Here is an 18,006-nt window from a genome sequence, read left to right as displayed (position 1 = left end):
CAAGTTACGCCAACGTAAGTGCAAATGTGCGCCGTCGTATCTGTGCGCCAGACCCACAAACAGATATGCGCCTAAAACCAGGCTACACCCCGCCGGCGTAGGGTGGGCGCACATTTAGGCTGGGTGCATGGTGCCGCTTCTATTGATTAGCCATTCAAACATGCAAATGAGGGAAATAGGGCGATTCACGAACCTGCGTGCGCCCGACGCAGGCTACGCGAGGTGCGCGTAAGTTGTACGTCCGGCGCAAAGTTATTCCCTATAAAAGGAGGTGCAACCCAGCAGCAGACATGCAAAGGTCTGCACCAGGGAACATAAGCCGGCGTATTTTACGTTGGACGTGTGTCTGGCTGGGCGTAGGTTACGTTCACGCCGTACGCAGTGATCCGGCGTAGTTTAGGCAGTTGTTCAGATGTGGTTGTGAGCAGGCACAAGGGGATGCGTCCACGTCTCGCCGCAGTTCGTGATACGTATCTGTCTGGCGCTCGGCCCATCATTTGCATGGGGTCACGCCTCATTTGCATGGGTCACGCCTACTTCCACCTACGCCGCCGTACGCCCTCAAAACCTACGCCACGCTGACGCAGCGTTGGGAGCAATAGCTTGCTGAATGCAATGCTTGCCTCTCCACGCTACGTTGGCGCGGCGTAATGTGCGCCCACACGCTGTGAATCTGGGCCCTAGGTGCTAGATCCAACAGTTCTGTAAGACCATGCGGGGGGGGGGGGGGGGGGGTCTTTTTTTTTTTTTTTTTTTGCCTTAACATTGTAAAAATAAATTTATTTTGGCAACCTGTTTGTCTGCCAAGTTATTATATAGAAAATGTTAATGAATCTTCATGACCTGTTTTTCAGCAATTAATACACTGGAATGAAATTTGGCACCATAAGCTATAATAACATTAAGTGGTGGAACTGTAATAGTCCAATATAAAACGTCACAATTAGATGTAAACCCACTCACTAAAATCTCATGTAATCTTTGACTTGTAAATTGACTTTGTCACCTACTTAAAGTAGAACGATGGCCTCCCATTAAATAAAAAAAATTGCTCCTGCATTTCTTTAAGCATATCTGCACTACACTTATAGTCTGCCTGCAGTCCCAAAAAATAAATATAAAAAAACTGTTAAACCTGCCAGTAAAGTCCTAACACAGCTTCTTGTGATGGGGTGGGAACGATGCTGCACTGCTCCTGAATTCAGAGCAGAGTGGTCACCATCATGTAGACTGTGCCTGCTGGCAATACAGTTGGAGGAGCAGATGTTGTAAAACACAAACGAAGAGGAAGATAAATGAAGCTGTTTATTTTATAAGGCTTGGGCCTCATATATAGGTCTACTTTATTTATAAAACATTTATTGGACAAATAGCATTTGCCCAGCCTGCACACATTTTTTCCTGTATTTTCTCCATTACGATTATTTACTGTGATCTTTGGCTCCATCTAGTGGCCAAAATGTGTATTTTTTTTCTGAAATACTGTACCTCAATCAGGAAGACAGTACAACACAGGAAATAACTGTAATTATTGAAAACTACAGGGAACGTTTGTGCAAACTGGGCAAATGCTTCTGACCTTTATCCAACAAATGTTTTATAAATAGACGGTATAGTACGTGTGTCAAACACCAGTCCGTTTCATGAGGCCCCTGCACCCAGGGCTTTTTTTCAGCTCGAAACCTGCACACAGCACACCACTAAACCCTGCACTATGTATGTAGTGCACTCCTCAACCCTGCACTCTATACACATTGCACCACTGAACGCCGCACTCTGTGGTAGTGCAGTTTGGCCACACCCACTGTTTGGTGTGGTTTGATGGGAACAGGGGTGTGGTTAGGTTCTTGCACCTATCCTGGATAGCTTTAGTCTCACACATAGAACAGGCCCTTTGAGAGCAACCCCAATTCTGATGCGGCCCTCAATGAAATTAAGTTTGACACCCCTGTAACTGGATTTGGTACCTGTTCAGGCAGTCATACAGGAGCCTTTTGTTTTTACTTTATATCGGGGGTCTACAACCCCTATGATCGCAATATACCCAGGCAGGTGATGGGTAGATTGCGAACATGTCCCTGCCTTGCCAACTCATTGCTTGCCTCAAAGTGGCAGAGCGGCCCATGTGCACACTTAGCCAATCCAAGGCTGCAAAGGCTGTCCCCGCCCCTTGCACACTTGCTGTGAGGCAGGTAGAACCTCCAGAGCAGCTCAGGCTCTTGTCCTGAGTGTAGTGCACTGATCCCCCACAGGCCCTCCTTCTCTCTGATCTATCTAAGGCATTTTTTTTAAGCAATATCATGTGGGATGGATGAGAGAGGGGGGCCACTGGGGATCAGCAGTAAGAGAACATGTAGATCACCCAAGGCAGCTTCCCTGCGCCATTCTGCATCAGGAAACACACTTTTGTGGCCTCTTGACACCCCAGCTCTCCTGATCCCTCAGTACCATAATCTTTCTGATCCCCCAATACCATACCCTCCTGACTCCCCCGATTCCCCAGTACCATTCCCTCCAGGCCCTCCCAACATGAAACTCTCCTGACCTGACCCCCCCCCCCACCCAGTACCATACCCTCCTCATCCCCCTGCACTGTACCCTCCTGACCCCCCCCCCCCCTAGTGCCATGCCCTCTTGTTCTCTGCCCTCCTGACCTCTTCCCTACCAATTCCTATACACTGCTCCTCATACTGCTGACCTCTGTACTATTCTCTACATCCTACTGACCTCTGCACACTGCCCTATTGACCTCTGCACACTGCCCTACTGACCTCTGCACACTGCCCTACTGACCTCTGCACACTGCCCTACATCTTACTGACCTCTGCACACTGCCCTACTGACCTCTGCACACTGCCCTACATCCTACTGACCCCCGGACACTGCCCTACATACTACTGACTATTTGAGCAAATCAGCCTGAACTACCATGATGGATTCCAGCATCAGTCTTGTGGGGGTGCCCAATTACTCCCCAGACATGAAAACAATTAATCCAGAGTTTCTCACTAAAGCTACATTTTAAGGTAGGTTAAGGTTTATATTTTATCAGTGCCGTTCGTTTTATTAGAAGTTTTGTTCGCACGGTTGTAACTCTTTATTGGGGGCTTGCTAGTTCATTTATTTAAATACATCTGCTGCTGGAACAAGTGCATGTGAACTGGAAGTGGCTGCAGGAGATCGGTAGCTTTGAGATGGAAGATTAACATGGTAACGGTTTATAAAACAGCGTTTAAAGGGATTGTAAAGGGAAAAAAATGTTTTCATAATAAGCATCCTTTACCTGCAGACATTCCTCTTTTCACTTCCTCATTGTTAGTTTTTGCTCAGAAGTTGCTCTATTTCTTCTCTGTTCTGTTCACTTCCTGCTTGTCTGATTTTACATGACAACCATGATGGGAGGCTTTACTGCGGTGGTCAGTAACGTGCTCACCCCCTCCTGGGAACTACATCTGTGCGGCAGGATGCTCTCTACGTGTTAGAGAGGTGTGAATTACTGTGCGTGCCGCAATTCATACTGGGAAATGTAGTGCTTACATGAACGAGCGATGCAAACCAGGAAGTGAATGAGAGAACAGAAACTAGAATGCCGGAGGTGATATAGATGAAGGAATTTAATAGGTATTTACTAGTTTTTTGTCTACCTTGCAGACAATTTTAGGCAAAAACATTTTTTCCTTTACAACTCCTTTAAGCCATCTATATGTCATCCAGTAGGTGTTACATCCACTTGGAGGAGTAGCACCTACTGTAAGGAGTAAAACAAATAAAACCTGAAATTTTACCAACATATTTATTAATGTGACAATGTCTTCAATCAATGCAAAACACGGCTTCTCAAACTAAGCAGTTCATTCCTGTCACCTTGACTGAGCCTTTCTCTTCTCCAAATCTTGCCGGATTTCAGGAGGAAATTCACTTTTGTTCTTTGCGACACAAGGCAGACAAAATCGTTTGGAGTAAAAGAGACTACATTCCTAAAAAAAAAAAAAAGGCAAAGTTACAAGATCTTAAGACTTCTGATCCAATCTGTCCTATATGTGCTCGGTGTACATCCCTTTCAAACCACGACCATCAATATGAAGTTGCTCCACTTTGCAATTATTACAACCACCCCTTCTTGGGAAGACTTTCCACAAGATTTGGATTGTGTCTGCCCACATTCGGGCAATTTTCCCTTACTTCCTATGTAGTCGCTGGGACAAAAAGTGAAGGAAACCTCTCCAACAAGGAAACATACACTTTTATTTTATGAGCTCCTAGAATTTCTTTATTGCTGTCTGTGTCCTCTCTGAGAATGATGTATATGTGTCACCTAAGTTTCTCATCTATACATGGTGAGGGGCGCCAATGTTTGATATGTTATTCAGGAAATTGTGCCGCTTTCTCAGATCCTAATAAATTCTCCTCTAGGTCCTGGAGTCAGGAGGCTTTGTAGAGTTCTGGGTGGGATAAAGCTTGCAATTCTTTTTCCATATTTGACTTGTTCTCCAAACTTTACTAGCTAATCAGATGCTCACAGGCCTTTATTGATGTGAGCTGACTGAGGTTCAGTGGTTCTCCCTGCTAATGTCGGAGCTACGGGGTGAAAAACCGACTGCTAACAGAATTTTGATGACATGCCCACTGCCCTATAGCAGTTTTAGTGCTACAGGGTGGAAGCTCTGTGCTGGCTCATATATATATATATATATATATATATATATATATATATATATATATATATACAGTGAGGAAAATAAGTATTTGAACACCCTGCTATTTTGCAAGTTCTCCCACTTGGAAATCATGGAGGGGTCTGAAATTGTTATCGTAGGTGCATGTCCACTGTGAGAGACATAATCAAAAAAAAAAAATCCAGAAATCACAATGTATGATTTTTTTAACTATTTATTTGTATGATACAGCTGCAAATAAGTATTTGAACACCTGAGAAAATCAATGTTAATATTTGGTACAGTAGCCTTTGTTTGCAATTACAGAGGTCAAACGTTTCTTGTAGTTTTTCACCAGGTTTGCACACACTGGAGGAGGGATTTTGGCCCACTCCTCCACACAGATCTTCTCTAGACCAGTCAGGTTTCTGGGCTGTCGCTGAGAAACACGGAGTTTGAGCTCCCTCCAAAGATTCTCTATTGGGTTTAGGTCTGGAGACTGGCTAGGCCACGCCAGAACCTTGATATGCTTCTTACAGAGCCACTCCTTGGTTATCCTGGCTGTGTGCTTCGGGTCATTGTCATGTTGGAAGACCCAGCCTCGACCCATCTTCAAAGCTCTAACTGAGGGAAGGAGGTTGTTGCCCAAAATCTCGCAATACGTGGCCCCGGTCATCCTCTCCTTAATACAGTGCAGTCGCCCTGTCCCATGTGCAGAAAAACACCCCCAAAGCATGATGCTACCACCCCCATGCTTCACAGTAGGGATGGTGTTCTTGGGATGGTACTCATCATTCTTGTTCCTCCAAACACGGTTAGTGGAATTATGACCAAAAAGTTCTATTTTGGTCTCATCTGACCACATGACTTTCTCCCATGACTCCTCTGGATCATCCAAATGGTCATTGGCAAACTTAAGACGGGCCTTGACATGTGCTGGTTTAAGCAGGGGAACCTTCCGTGCCATGCATGATTTCAAACCATGACGTCTTAGTGTATTACCAACAGTAACCTTGGAAACGGTGGTCCCAGCTCTTTTCAGGTCATTGACCAGCTCCTCCCGTGTAGTCCTGGGCTGATTTCTCACCTTTCTTAGGATCATTGAGACCCCACGAGGTGAGATTTTGCATGGAGCCCCAGTCCGAGGGAGATTGACAGTCATGTTTAGATTCTTCCATTTTCTAATGATTGCTCCAACAGTGGACCTTTTTTCACCAAGCTGCTTGCCAATTTCCCCGTAGCCCTTTCCAGCCTTGTGGAGGTGTACAATTTTGTCTCTAGTGTCTTTGGACAGCTCTTTGGTCTTGCCCATGTTAGTAGTTGGATTCTTACTGATTGTATGGGGTGGACAGGTGTCTTTATGCAGCTAATGACCTCAAACAGGTGCATCTAATTTAGGATAATAAATGGAGTGGAGGTGGACATTTTAAAGGCAGACTAACAGGTCTTTGAGGGTCAGAATTCTAGCTGATAGACAGGTGTTCAAATACTTATTTGCAGCTGTATCATACAAATAAATAGTTAAAAAAATCATAAATTGTGATTTCTGGAATTTTTTTTTTGATTATGTCTCTCACAGTGGACATGCACCTACGATGACAATTTCAGACCCCTCCATGATTTCCAAGTGGGAGAACTTGCAAAATAGCAGGGTGTTCAAATACTTATTTTCCTCACTGTATATATATATAATTAGGGCTGTGCAAATAAACTTTTAATTAATCGATTAATCTAATTTTTTTGATCAATTAAAATTCTTTTGATTGGTACTCACCTCTCCGCCGGCTTCTGGGCCTTCAGGGAGTTCCTTCGGAGATCCAGTAACGTCACGGACACCGGCGGGGCTTGCCGTGTCCATCTGAAGGGCCTCTTTGCTGTGCCTTCATATCTGCATGCCGGCGGGACCTTACTATCTGCCACACGCAAGGGCTGTTACACTTCTTTCTATCAACCTGGGATTCTACAATCATCCACTGGGAGATGTGATAGTTCCCTTCATGGGACATCTACATGCCGGCGGACTGATGTTAACCTCTCCTCATCTGGATTCAGCAGTGGTATCGTTGTACACATTTTTATACCAGTATCATACTTAGCTACATGTTTTTATGACTGCTTTTGGTACCATTTGGTATTACTCGCACCATTTTTACAGTTTATGTAGCTACAACGATTTTATTTCCAGTGCATTTTTTATTTTGTTACCTACTTGAAGACTATAAAAGTTTTAATGCTATTCCCATTGAGCGCTGCCTTTGTGTGTTTTTTGTATCCTGCTATCCATTTTTCCAGTGGTTGGTAGCTGCACTGGGAATCAGCCTGCAAGGAGATCAGCTAAAAGTAGTTGGATCTGTATGTGTGTTATAATTAATCGAAATTAGTCAAATATAAAAAAATAAAAAAAACTAAGACTAAAATTTTAAATCGGTAACAGCCTTTATATATATATATATATATATATATATATAAATTACACACACGATCCAGCACGTCCGGGCGGGGGAACTGGATGTCCACCGGCACCAGCCGGTCATCAGGCAGAGACACAGAATTGAGAACTACCTGTGTAAACCAGGCATATCTCAGTTCTGACAGGGTGAAAGGAAGGGATGGAGTTAGTCCCCCTGCAAAACAGGGAATAAATTCAATCTCTTCCCCTAGTAAAAACACCTCCCACAATTCACATAAACTCTAGTAAGAGCCGGTTCACACTGGGGCGGCACGACTTCGGGGGCGACTCGGCCAGGCGACATGAAGACGACATCTAAGGCGACTTGCAAAATGACTTCTGTATAGAAGTCAATGCAGGTCGCCCCGAGTCGCCCCCGAAGTAGTACAAGAACCTTTTTCTAAGTCCGAGCGACTTGCGTCGCTCCTATTAGAACGGTTCTATTCACTAGAATGGGACGCGACTTGTCAGGCGGCTGCGTCGCCTGACGAGTCGCCCCAGTGTGAACCGGGTCTTAGGCACACAGTTAACCCTTTGATTGTCTGAGATGTTTAACCCCTTCCCAGCCAGTGTCATTAGTACAGTGACAGGGCATATTTTTAGCACTAGTGTCACTGGTTCCCAAAAAGTGTCAAATATGTCAGAATGTCCACCGCAATATCGCAGTCCTGCTATAAGTCGCTAATCACTGCCATTACTAGTAAAACAAATAAATAAATCTATCTCATAATTTGTAGACGCTATAACTTTTACGCAAACCAATCAATATATACTTATTGGGATTTTTTACCAAAAATTTGTAGATAAAAAATAGATATGGCCCTAAATTGATGAAGAATTGTTTTTTTTTTATTTTTTATTTTTTTAAATCATTGGATATGTTTTATAGCAGAAAGTAAAAAATATTTTGTATTTATTTTTTTCAAAAACTGTCAGTCTTTATTTGTTTATAGCGCAAAAAAAATTATAAAAAACGCATGAGGTTATACAATACTACCAAAAGAAAGCTCCATTTTGTGGGGAAAAAATATATATAAACATTTTACTTGGGTACAGCGTTGCAGGACTGCACAATTGTCAGTTAAACTAATGCAGCGCCATATTGCAAAAATTGGCCTGGTCATGAAGGAGGGTAAATCTTCTGGAGGTCAAGTGATCTAGTGGATAAAGTGGTAAGTGTCTATTTTTTTTAGTTAATAACAACAACAACAACAACATGTTATACTTACCTGCTCTGTATAGTGGTTTGCACAGAGCAGCCTAGATTCTCCTCTTCTCGGGTCCCTCTTTTGTGCGACTGGCCCCTCCTGTTGAGTGGCTCCACAGCAAACAGCTTGCTATGGGGGCACCCGAGACCCTCCCCCTTCATCTCCTCATTGGCTGACTGAATTTGACAGCAGGGGGAGCAAACAGCGCTGCGCTGCTGTCTTAGCCAATGAAGAGGGGAGTCCTGGGCAGCCGAGACACTTCTGCAACATCGCTGGATCTAGAGGGACCTCAGGTAAGTATTAGGGGGGCTGAGGGGGGCTTCTGCACACAGAAGGCTTTTTATCTTAAATGCATAGAATGCATCAAGTAAAAAAAAAACAAAAAAAAAAAAAAACTTCTGACTTTACAATCACTTTAAACTGTATCAAAGCCTTTTTTTTTTTTTATGTATTAAAAATGTCCTCTTCATGTCACTTTATCAGTTTAGCTTTCTTCCCCTTATTATACTTTTAAGTTTTCTCCTTCACTCATGGGCACTGATGAAGTGGCTAGGATTGTCACTGATGATGGGGCACTGATAGGTGGCACTGATGGGCACCAATAGATGGTTTTGATAGGCAGCACTGATGAGGAGGCACTACTGATGAGCATCGATTGGCAACCCTGGTGGCCCTGTCAGAAGAGCAGCCTATCGGCTCTCCTCTATTGGCATCTGTCAGCGCGAGTGGAGGAAAAGCCGATACATGGCTCTTTATGTTTACACTGCGATTGGACACAGCTGATCACATGGTAAAGAGCCTATGTCAGAGGCTCTTTACCGAGATCGGTGATGCGGTGTGCCAAATTGACACACCACACCAATGATCGCTGCACGCCCCCCATGGGCGCACAATTGTTGGTTATCCTGCTGTCCAGTCAGGATAACTTAACCACTTTGCGCACGTTATTCTGTTATATGGCGGGCAGGAAGTGGTTAATAATGCCCTGAAGGGTCCTGGGGTTTTTGTTGGAACAATTTAGTTATAATCTGAAAAAAAACTGCGAATACTATTTATTAATAAAAAAACAAATGACCAAACAATCGCGATCATTCACTTACTTGCACGAGTGCACGAGCCAACCTCACATAATGGAACACACAACGGAAACAAAATGGCGTTCTTACCGTCCCAATGCAGACCACTTGTTTACATAAGCTGCACGCAGAACCGAGAACCAAAAATTTCTCTTTCTCTGGAGTGAAGGGATCCATCATAACATAACATTCTTCCAACAGTCTATCAAAAACATGCAAAAAACAATATTCAAAAAAAAAACAAAAAAAACAATATGGCTGACAAATTATTTAACCAATAAAATGTGTTATTTTCTAAACAATCTGTAGCATCTTGGTTTAGGATAGAGTTGTATTTACAGCACACTACCGGTATGAGCAACAAAAACAGCGCCACTTATTGTTACTTACATTACAGAGTGCGCATGTGGCGGCTTTTGTCCAAAGTAAGTGTATGGAACCGATAGTCCGCACAGGTGGCATACAAATATTCCTTTTGGAGGATTCGATTCGCCCAGATCCATCTGAAAACAAATAGTATGTTTAGAAGCAAGATCCTGGGCAGTCAGCTATGGATTCTTTCACATAGACTTGCACTGATTAGAAAACAAATAAACAGCAAGGTGGGCATAGGATGCATTAAGCTGAAAAAATAAATAAAATTAAGATAAAAAAACTCCATTGTTCAGCAGCCCCCTCACACTTATCTGAGCCCCATCTCAATCCAGTAATGTGACTGAGTTCTTTGGCTGTCCGGGACTCTCTCTCCTGATTGGCTGAGACAAAGCAGCGGTGCCATTGGCTCCCGCTGCTGTCAATCAAGTCAGTTAGCCAATGAGGAGAGAGAAGGGGAAGGAAGGAAGCTAAAGTAAGGAAGGGGAAGAAAGGGTGTGCCCGGGTTTATTTTTAAGCAAGTCTGAAAACCCAATCGCCTCCTCACCTCTCTGTACCGAGTGCACGCAGTAACGCACAGTAAAGCAAACCACGCCCACCTTCCATCACACCAATACAGTCACATAGCAAAGAAAACCGCGCCCACCTTCCATCACACCAATAGGGTCACATAACAAAGAAAACCACGCCCACCTTCCTTCACACCAATACTGTCATATCATAGCAAAGGAAACCGCGCCCACCTTCCATCGCACCAATACGGTCACATAACAAAGAAAACCACGCTCACCTTCCTTCACACCAATACTGTCATATTATAGCAAAGGAAACCGCGCCCACCTTCCATCGCACCAATACGGTCACATAACAAAGAAAACCACGCCCACCTTCCTTCACACCAATACTGTCACATAGCAAAGCAAACCACGCCCACCTTTCCTCCCCACCGTTCCTGTCAGGAAGCACACCCATCGAAGTAAGCCACACCCCGCTCCCTCAACTATGGGATGTGGTTAGCCTGCCATACGTAGCGCTGACCGAAACAGTGTCCTTAGAATCTCACCTCATATCACAAATATGTCAAAACCTTCCAATAACTCAACTCTCAACACTCCTTTGAACCAACAAACAAGAAAAAAAATCGAAATCTGCCAGCAACCAGGATGGCTCCGTATTATTTTATATATGAAGGAAGCACTGTCGGCCATATTGGTTTCTGGCAAACATAATATCGCTTTTGCGCAGGGTAGAAGATGCACAGAAGGGAACAAATATCTTTACCGATTAAACAGAACGTCTGTGGTGATTCCTGATACCTTACTGACTCCCACCTCCTAAAATTAGATGTACTTTTGCAATTGAAAATAAAAATATTGCAGAGCACATGACTTGGTAGCTGTGTACAGACTCCTCCCCAGGGTGAGAGCTTCGACCCCTGGACTGGTGAATGATTCTGTCACAAGGTGTGTGGTACTTGGAGCCAGAGTGTCAGTAAGAATGGCACAGGTCTGCCTGAGAGACTGCAAGGTGAGTCACTAATGGAGGCAGCAAAAGTGCAAATCACTTGTAGGAGACTTCTGCTTCCTCTCCTGCCCAGCACACAGGACATTGAGGAACTTAGGGGTTCTTCAATGGAGAGCTACAAGCTGCACCACACCATCTGTGCCTGGGGCTCACACAAAACTTATTCAAGGGGAATGATTAAAAAACTTTTATTGTTCCTTCATTTTTTGTCATTTGTGTCTCATTAAAGAGATTCCCCTTCACTTCCTGTCCTGTATACCCAACAGGAAGTCAGGGAAAATCTTTGCAATGAGAGGAAAGCCCTTTATACTGGTGGGTTCTCACAATGCATCACCGTTTACTTTTCTTTCTACTTATTAGCTTATTGCCGCCCGGGGCAATTTTGACACTTCTCACAAACGTTAAGTGTATTTTTTCCAAATATTGTGCGACATAAAAAATGGCAACAGTTACTGTTTTATTCTCCAGGGTCCCCGCAATTCAGAAAATATATAATGTTTGGAGGTTCTAAGTAATTGAAATGCTGATCGCTCTGCTTTGTAGAAGCAAATGTAAATGCAACATTTCTATGTTGTGCTGTAGTGATGTCATAGCACTTCCTCTGAGCATAGAGAGCAGGGCAAAGCGGTACCAGCTCTGTCACCCATCTCCTGGCAGCTATAGATCACTGCTATTGCCGTTTGATCGCCGCCAGTATTAGATCATTATCTGCGCTAATCACAGCCAGGGAGAAATTGCCCCGATGCTCGGCTGCAGAGATCGGGAAATGTCTCCCTGGCTGTGATTAGCGCAGCGCCATGCACACCATGCACACTTCCTGGCGGGCTCTGCACGTGTAGCATGCAAACACGCCAGAGCTCATCCTTACCCAAGACAAAGTGCATGTAGGTTGGCGTATAGATGATGTCCTTTCCTACCTGTTCCCTTTAAAGCTACTTTCACACTGGGGCGTTAGCGGTAAAGCTCCATTAGTTTTAGCGGCGCTTTACCGTTATAGATGCGCTTTCCGGCCGCTAGCGGAGCGCTTTTATCCCCTGCTATTGGGCAAATAAAGGGTTAAAAACGCCACTGCCGAATCGCTTTGTAATGCCTTTGCCCATTCAATGACATCTCAAATCACAGGGTGGGTTTGCCGCGATTGTCATGCGATGAATCGTGCTGCAATCAATATTGCGGGACGCATGTCTCCCAAAAATTGTTCAATTGCTACTTTTGGGTGACATGCGTTCCGCGATTTATCACAATACAATTGCGGCAGACACGCATCGCAATTTAAGGTGTCATTCAAATGAATGGCGTGTGGAATGCGAGTCCCGCGTTTTGGCATTCACACCTCGGCACTGTCAAATCGCGGGCAGATTTGCGGCAAATCTGCTTGCGATTTAAAACGCTGTAGTGTGAATGCAGCCTAAGACTGGGATCACGCGATAGCAAACACAGACATCCGATGCGATTCGCACCTGCACTGTGGTGCCGATCACATGTCTGTGCAATGCGAGTTCAGCCATACGGTTTGTATGGCTGAACTTGCATTGGTTTTCCCACAAAAAAGGTGCAGGGACTTTTTTCTCGCACTGGAATTGGATCACAGGACTTTTTTTCCCGTCCTGCAGGCGCACTGCCCCAATGTAAAAGCACTCAGGCTTTTCACATTGGGGAGGCGCTTTTTTAAGCGCTAAAATGCCTAAAAAGTGCCCCAGTGTGAAAGGGGTCTAAATGTCTGGTAATACTTTCAGCCAGCCTGATAAAGAGCGTGGTATGCTCAAAACTTGGTGTTATTGAAATAAAATACAGAAGTGTGCTGCAGCTGCCTGTCTTGGCGCCTATATAAACATACGCTATATTGTGAAAAGTATTGGAACGCCTGCCTTTACACACACACTTGAACGTTAAGCCTGGGTTCACACTTGTACAAACACAGACATTGCGTGTGATTTGCACCCGCACTGCGGTGACGAGCACATTCGAGGTCTGTGCAATGCGACTTCAGCCATACAGTTGTATGGCTGAACTTGCATTAGATTCGCAGGAAAATGGTGCAGGGACTTTTTTCCCCGCACTGGAATCAAATCGCATTGGTGTTCTCACCCATGCGATCTGACTCCTGTGCAAGTTCACACTGCGATCTGTGAACTGATCTGGGGGAGTTCATTAGCATTGTATTGACACCCACAGTGGTTCCCAGGGGGCAGTTAGAACTGCCTGCGGGAGAGATGCGATGCGGGAACCGGCACTGAAGTCCCGTTGGACCTAGGTTCACACAATATGTGTGAACCTAGGTCAAAGAGAAGTAAAGGAATTTATGTTTTTTCCCCCCCATTATACTTACCTAGGTGGATGCAGCATGGGTCCCCCATGCACTGAGAACCGAGTGATCAAACACCACTAATCACTCGGTTTTCACAGCTCCGTGAGCAGAGAACTGTAGGCATTCACAGCTCTCTGCTCTGCTCCTTCTTCGCTCATTACAGCTCTGGGCTGTGAAGGGGGCAGGGGTGGCCAGCTCAGTCTCTCAGCAGCTTGCTGAAAGGCTGAGCGGGGTGTCAGTCCAAGCACCTGGCGGATCCAGACTCAGTGGTCGGGATGATGCAGTGCCTGGACTGACATCCGTGATGTCAGCAGAGAGCGGACTTCAGCCTGCTCTCTGCTAAAAATTGGTTACAGGAGTGCAAAATGAATTGCACTCTTGTGATCCATACGAGAAGTACAGCCAAACGAGCTTTGGCTATACTTCTCATTTAATGGCATCCCAGTCTTAGTCCGTAGGGCTCAATATTGAGTTGCCCCACCCTTTGCAGCTATAACAGCTTCAACTCTTCTGGGAAGGCTGTCCACAAGGTTTAGTGTGTCTATGGGAATGTTTGACCGTTCTTCCAGAAGTGCATTTGTGAGGTCAGGCACTGATGTGGACGAGAAACTCTGGCTCAGATTCTCCGCTCTAATTCATCCCAAAGGTGTTCTATCGGGTTGAGGTCAGGACTCTGTGCAGGCCAGTCCAGTTCCTCCACCTCAAACTTGCTCATCCATGTCTTTATGGACCTTGCTTTGTGCATGGGAGGCAGATAAGTAGAGCCTCCCCTTTTGGGTGGCGCTTTGCTTTAACATCACATGGAGGTGTGACCTAGGGTGGTCTGTATGCACATAGGGAACTATGTAAAGCTCCCTGATGACCCCTCCTGGCAGCCATGACCTGTCTGGATTGCATAGAAAAGCACAGAAACCATTTGTCTTCATTACATGCCTTATTTTAGACCCAGTAATATCAATAAAGGGCCAAATCCACAAAAGGGATACAACGGCGTAATTGCTGTTACGCCGTCGTATCCCTGTTCCTAACTATGGAACTGATCCACAGAATCAGTTTTCCATAGTTAGGCAGAAGATCCGGCATGTGTAAGGGACTTACACTGCCGGATCTTAGGATGCAGTACCGCGGCCGCCGCTGGGGGCATTTCGTGTCGAAATGCCGCCTCGGGTATGCAAATTAGCACTTACGGAGATCCACAAAGCTTTTCAGCTTTGTTTTTTCTCCGTAAGTTTTAGTTTGCATACGCAAAATTAGGGCTGCTTTTACATGGTGTAAAGTTAGTACACCTTGTAAAAGCAGACCTTTCTGTCCAGCGACGCGATTTTTTTAAAATTTTGAATTTTTTTTTTCCCGCCGTATCTTTTTTTTTTCCCGACGCAACTTTATTGACCCGTCGCAATCCACAAAGCTTGTCGTAACGTAATTTCGCGCTATGCACGTTGGGAAAATGACGTCACGGGCATGCGCAGTACGGCCGGCGCGGGAGCGCGCCTCATTTAAATGGGAATCGCCCCCATTTGAATAGGAACGCCTTGCGACGGCGGAATTTAAGTTACACAGCCCAAAATTTCTAGGTAAGTGCTTTGTGGATCGGGCACTCTGGTAAAAATTTTAGGGCAGTGTAACTTCAATGTAAAAAATTAAGTTAGGCACGATCTTTGTGGATTTGGCCCAAAAGGTTTTATTTAATACATTATTAACATGTTAATGTGGGATTGGGGGGCCAAAAGGTAAAATGTAAACAGAATAAACTTCACCTTTACTTACACATGTAACATCCTTTGTACCTCCTGTAATTCTGTGTTCTTTACTGCCCAGGCTTGGCAGGATGCTGGAATGACCTTTTCGACTACAAGCAATGAAGCTTGCAAGCTGTTTGATGCCACATTGCATCAGGTAACACGTAATCCTTTTCTCTTTCCCTGTGCCAGAATATACTGCACTTTGCCCTTCTGCATTATTGATTTTTTTTTTTTTTTTTTAAAGGGCTAGTAAATAAAAAAAATAGGAACAATTTATAAAAAGGATAAACTGATCTCCAAGCACTGGAAACAATATCATATAAGGCACCCCTGGCATTCCTTTATATATACATGCTCCTAGGCCAATGTCCAGGAAAAGGACATCAAACTTCCCCATCTGCCATTCTCTCACGTCCTCAGCAAATTACAAGAGTCCTGTGTAGTCTTCCTTGAATCTTGGCATACATGTATTTCTTCCAGATTTGTGCAGCAATCCAGTGGTGGAACCTTACTTCTGTGCAGGAGCTTCCTGTAATAAAGACCGCTCACTGCTGCTCTCTTTTCTTGTGCAGGGTGACTGGTCTTGTCTACGCCCCCTACTGTGTTTTTTGCTGGCAGTCTGTAGTGGGCGGAGCTGCTAGGTAACACTTTTGCCTCAAAATGCATGCAGGGTTTGACAAATTTGCTTGGAATCTAGGCGCCAGCTAAAAAAAGTTAGGAGCCAGAAAACGTGCCCATCCCGCCAAGCTCGCTCGCAGAAGCGAACACATACGTGAGTAGCGCCCGCATATGTAAACGGTATTCAAACCACACATGTGAAGTATCGCCCCGATCGTTAGTGCGAGAGCAATAATTCTAGCTCTAGACCTCCTCTGTAACTCAAAACATGCAACTTGTAGAATTTTTTAAACGTCGCCTATGGAGATTTTAAAGGGTAAAAGTTTGTCGGCATTCCACGAGCGGACGCAATTTTGAAGCGTGACATGTTGGGTATCAATTTACTCGGTGTAACATTATCTTTCACAATATAAAACAAATTGGGATAACTTTACTGTTGTCTTATTTTTTAATTAAAAAAAGTGTATTTTTTTCCACAAAAAAAGTGCGCTTGTAAGACCGCTTCGCAAATACGGTCTGACAGAAAGTATTGCAACGATCGTCATTTTATTCTCTAGGGTGTTAGAATAAAAAAATATACATAATGTTTGGGGGTTCTAATTAGAGGGAAGGAGATGGCAGTGAAAACAGAAAAAAAACACACATTAGAACTTAAGTTTTACTTGTAATGCTAACGGCCACCAACAGATGGCGCAGGTCACAGAAGGAAGCTTGGGCCTTCACAAGGCTGCAAAGCCGCGGCCTAAATTACCGGCCGTCGTGGGCCTGCCGCGATCGCGCGGCAGTGGAGGTGGGGGCGCACGGAGACACAGGATCCTGTGCCTCGGTGCGCCCCTGCCACGCGATCGCGGCGGGCCCGGTCACAATTTCTTGTCGCAATTGCGACCTGGCGCTCGGATTTTGTTGAGCCCTGGGGTAATGCACACATTGATGCTTATCAGTGCACACTAGGAAGCATTGATTTGCTTGGAGTTGCATTTTAACATACTTCAGCCCATTAGAGCATGCTTTACAATGCAGGGTGGATTTGATTTAAATCATCATTTTTAAAGAGCAATTGTCATCTCTGTCCCGCAGTGGTTCATCCTCTGTCCCACTATTGACTCACGACAGTCCCATTCACTTTAATGGGACAGCTGGTGATGCAGGAGCAACACAACAAGATGAGGGACGTGGTGGAAGCAGGTGAGTGGATGCCCGCTAACAGGCGCTGCCATGATGGATCTAAAATGACAGGTGCTCTTTAAATGTAAGGACTCATTCTTGCTGGTAGTTAGGCTATTTATTTGCAAACAAATTGAAGGTTTCTTTTTTAGAATAATAAGCTGTCAGGTTGGTAAAACGGCAATATCAGAACTGATTCAGTCATACAGTTTGTAGTGTACATAGATTTGCAAAACAGTGGGATAAATGAATATTCCTGAACTTTGTTTTATCTCATGGTTATTGTACAATTGTGTGAATTCATCAATACAATGCATGCTATCCCAGCTTGCAGAGCTTGGATTTATTGAATGAGTTTACCAAAAATGTAAATATTGTAGAATATACAGCCTCATGCTACATAACCAAGCTTCATTTCATGCTGAATAAACTTAAATTATTAATGTATTCTAAATTGAAAACTATATTTAGATAGATTTTTACTCCAAAAGCATTTTATTAAAACAAATTTGATAAAAATTGAATAAATCCACCCTGCAAAGGTGTGACTCCAGCCTTAAATCTCAATTGGGTCAAATTTAAAGGGGTTGTAAAGGTAAATACATTTTTTTCCCTGAATAGCTTCCTTTACCTTGGTGCAGTCCTCCTTCACTTACCTCATCCTTCCATTTTGCTTTTAAATGTCCTTATTTCTTCTGAGAAATCCTCACTTCCTGTTCTTCTGTCTGTAACTCCACACAGTAATGCAACACTTTCTCCCTGGTGTGGAGAAAGCCTCTTAAAGGGGGGAGGGGGGAAGCGGGAGTGTCAGGACGCCCACTAACACACAGCTCCTTTCTCTATCTGCAAAGTAGAGAGCGTCCTGCCCCTCCTGCTCACCCCCTCAAGAG

At 44.4% G+C, this 18,006-nt stretch overlaps 2 protein-coding genes across 3 annotated transcripts in view; one reads left to right on the top strand and one right to left on the bottom strand.

Moving 5' to 3' along the window:
• Positions 1 to 3,774: 3,774 nt before the first annotated feature.
• CDPF1 (cysteine rich DPF motif domain containing 1) lies at positions 3,775 to 10,415 on the bottom strand. Of its 2 annotated transcripts, none has more exons than XM_040345776.1 (4): positions 10,308 to 10,415; positions 9,779 to 9,891; positions 9,479 to 9,590; positions 3,775 to 3,977 (listed from the first exon to the last, which is right to left on the bottom strand). In XM_040345776.1, the coding sequence occupies exons 2-4, from the start codon at positions 9,889 to 9,891 to the stop codon at positions 3,861 to 3,863; spliced, it is 342 nt and encodes a 113-aa protein (XP_040201710.1). In that variant the 5' UTR covers positions 10,308 to 10,415; the 3' UTR covers positions 3,775 to 3,860. The 2 variants fall into 2 exon arrangements, with proteins under 2 accessions (XP_040201710.1, XP_040201711.1); XM_040345777.1 differs by lacking the exon at positions 10,308 to 10,415 and adding an exon at positions 10,075 to 10,118.
• Positions 10,416 to 11,127: 712 nt separating this feature from the next.
• TTC38 (tetratricopeptide repeat domain 38) overlaps positions 11,128 to 18,006 on the top strand; it is a 50,583-nt gene continuing 43,704 nt past the window's right edge. The window contains exons 1-2 of the mRNA XM_040345775.1: positions 11,128 to 11,287; positions 15,411 to 15,488. Of these exons, the coding sequence (XP_040201709.1) occupies positions 11,258 to 11,287; positions 15,411 to 15,488 (108 nt within the window). The 5' untranslated portion in view covers positions 11,128 to 11,257. The remainder of the gene's footprint in view (positions 11,288 to 15,410; positions 15,489 to 18,006) is intronic.

The sequence above is a fragment of the Rana temporaria genome, chromosome 3, assembly GCF_905171775.1.
Source record: "Rana temporaria chromosome 3, aRanTem1.1, whole genome shotgun sequence".
Lineage (NCBI taxonomy): Eukaryota > Metazoa > Chordata > Amphibia > Anura > Ranidae > Rana > Rana temporaria.
Note: the sequence above shows the minus strand (reverse complement) of the source record. Positions and strands in the feature narration are given on the sequence as shown.

Excerpts from the sequence above, each read along its gene's own strand:
- CDPF1 (XM_040345776.1), bottom strand. The coding sequence starts at position 9,891 with ATGGATCTGGGCGAATCGAATCCTCCAAAAGGAATATTTGTATGCCAC. Across the intron at positions 9,591-9,778 it reads CCACATGCGCACTCTGTAAT|ACTGTTGGAAGAATGTTATG; the intron begins GTAAGTAACAAT and ends TGTTTTTGATAG. Across the intron at positions 3,978-9,478 it reads AAGTGGTCTGCATTGGGACG|GAATGTAGTCTCTTTTACTC; the intron begins GTAAGAACGCCA and ends TTTTTTTTTTAG.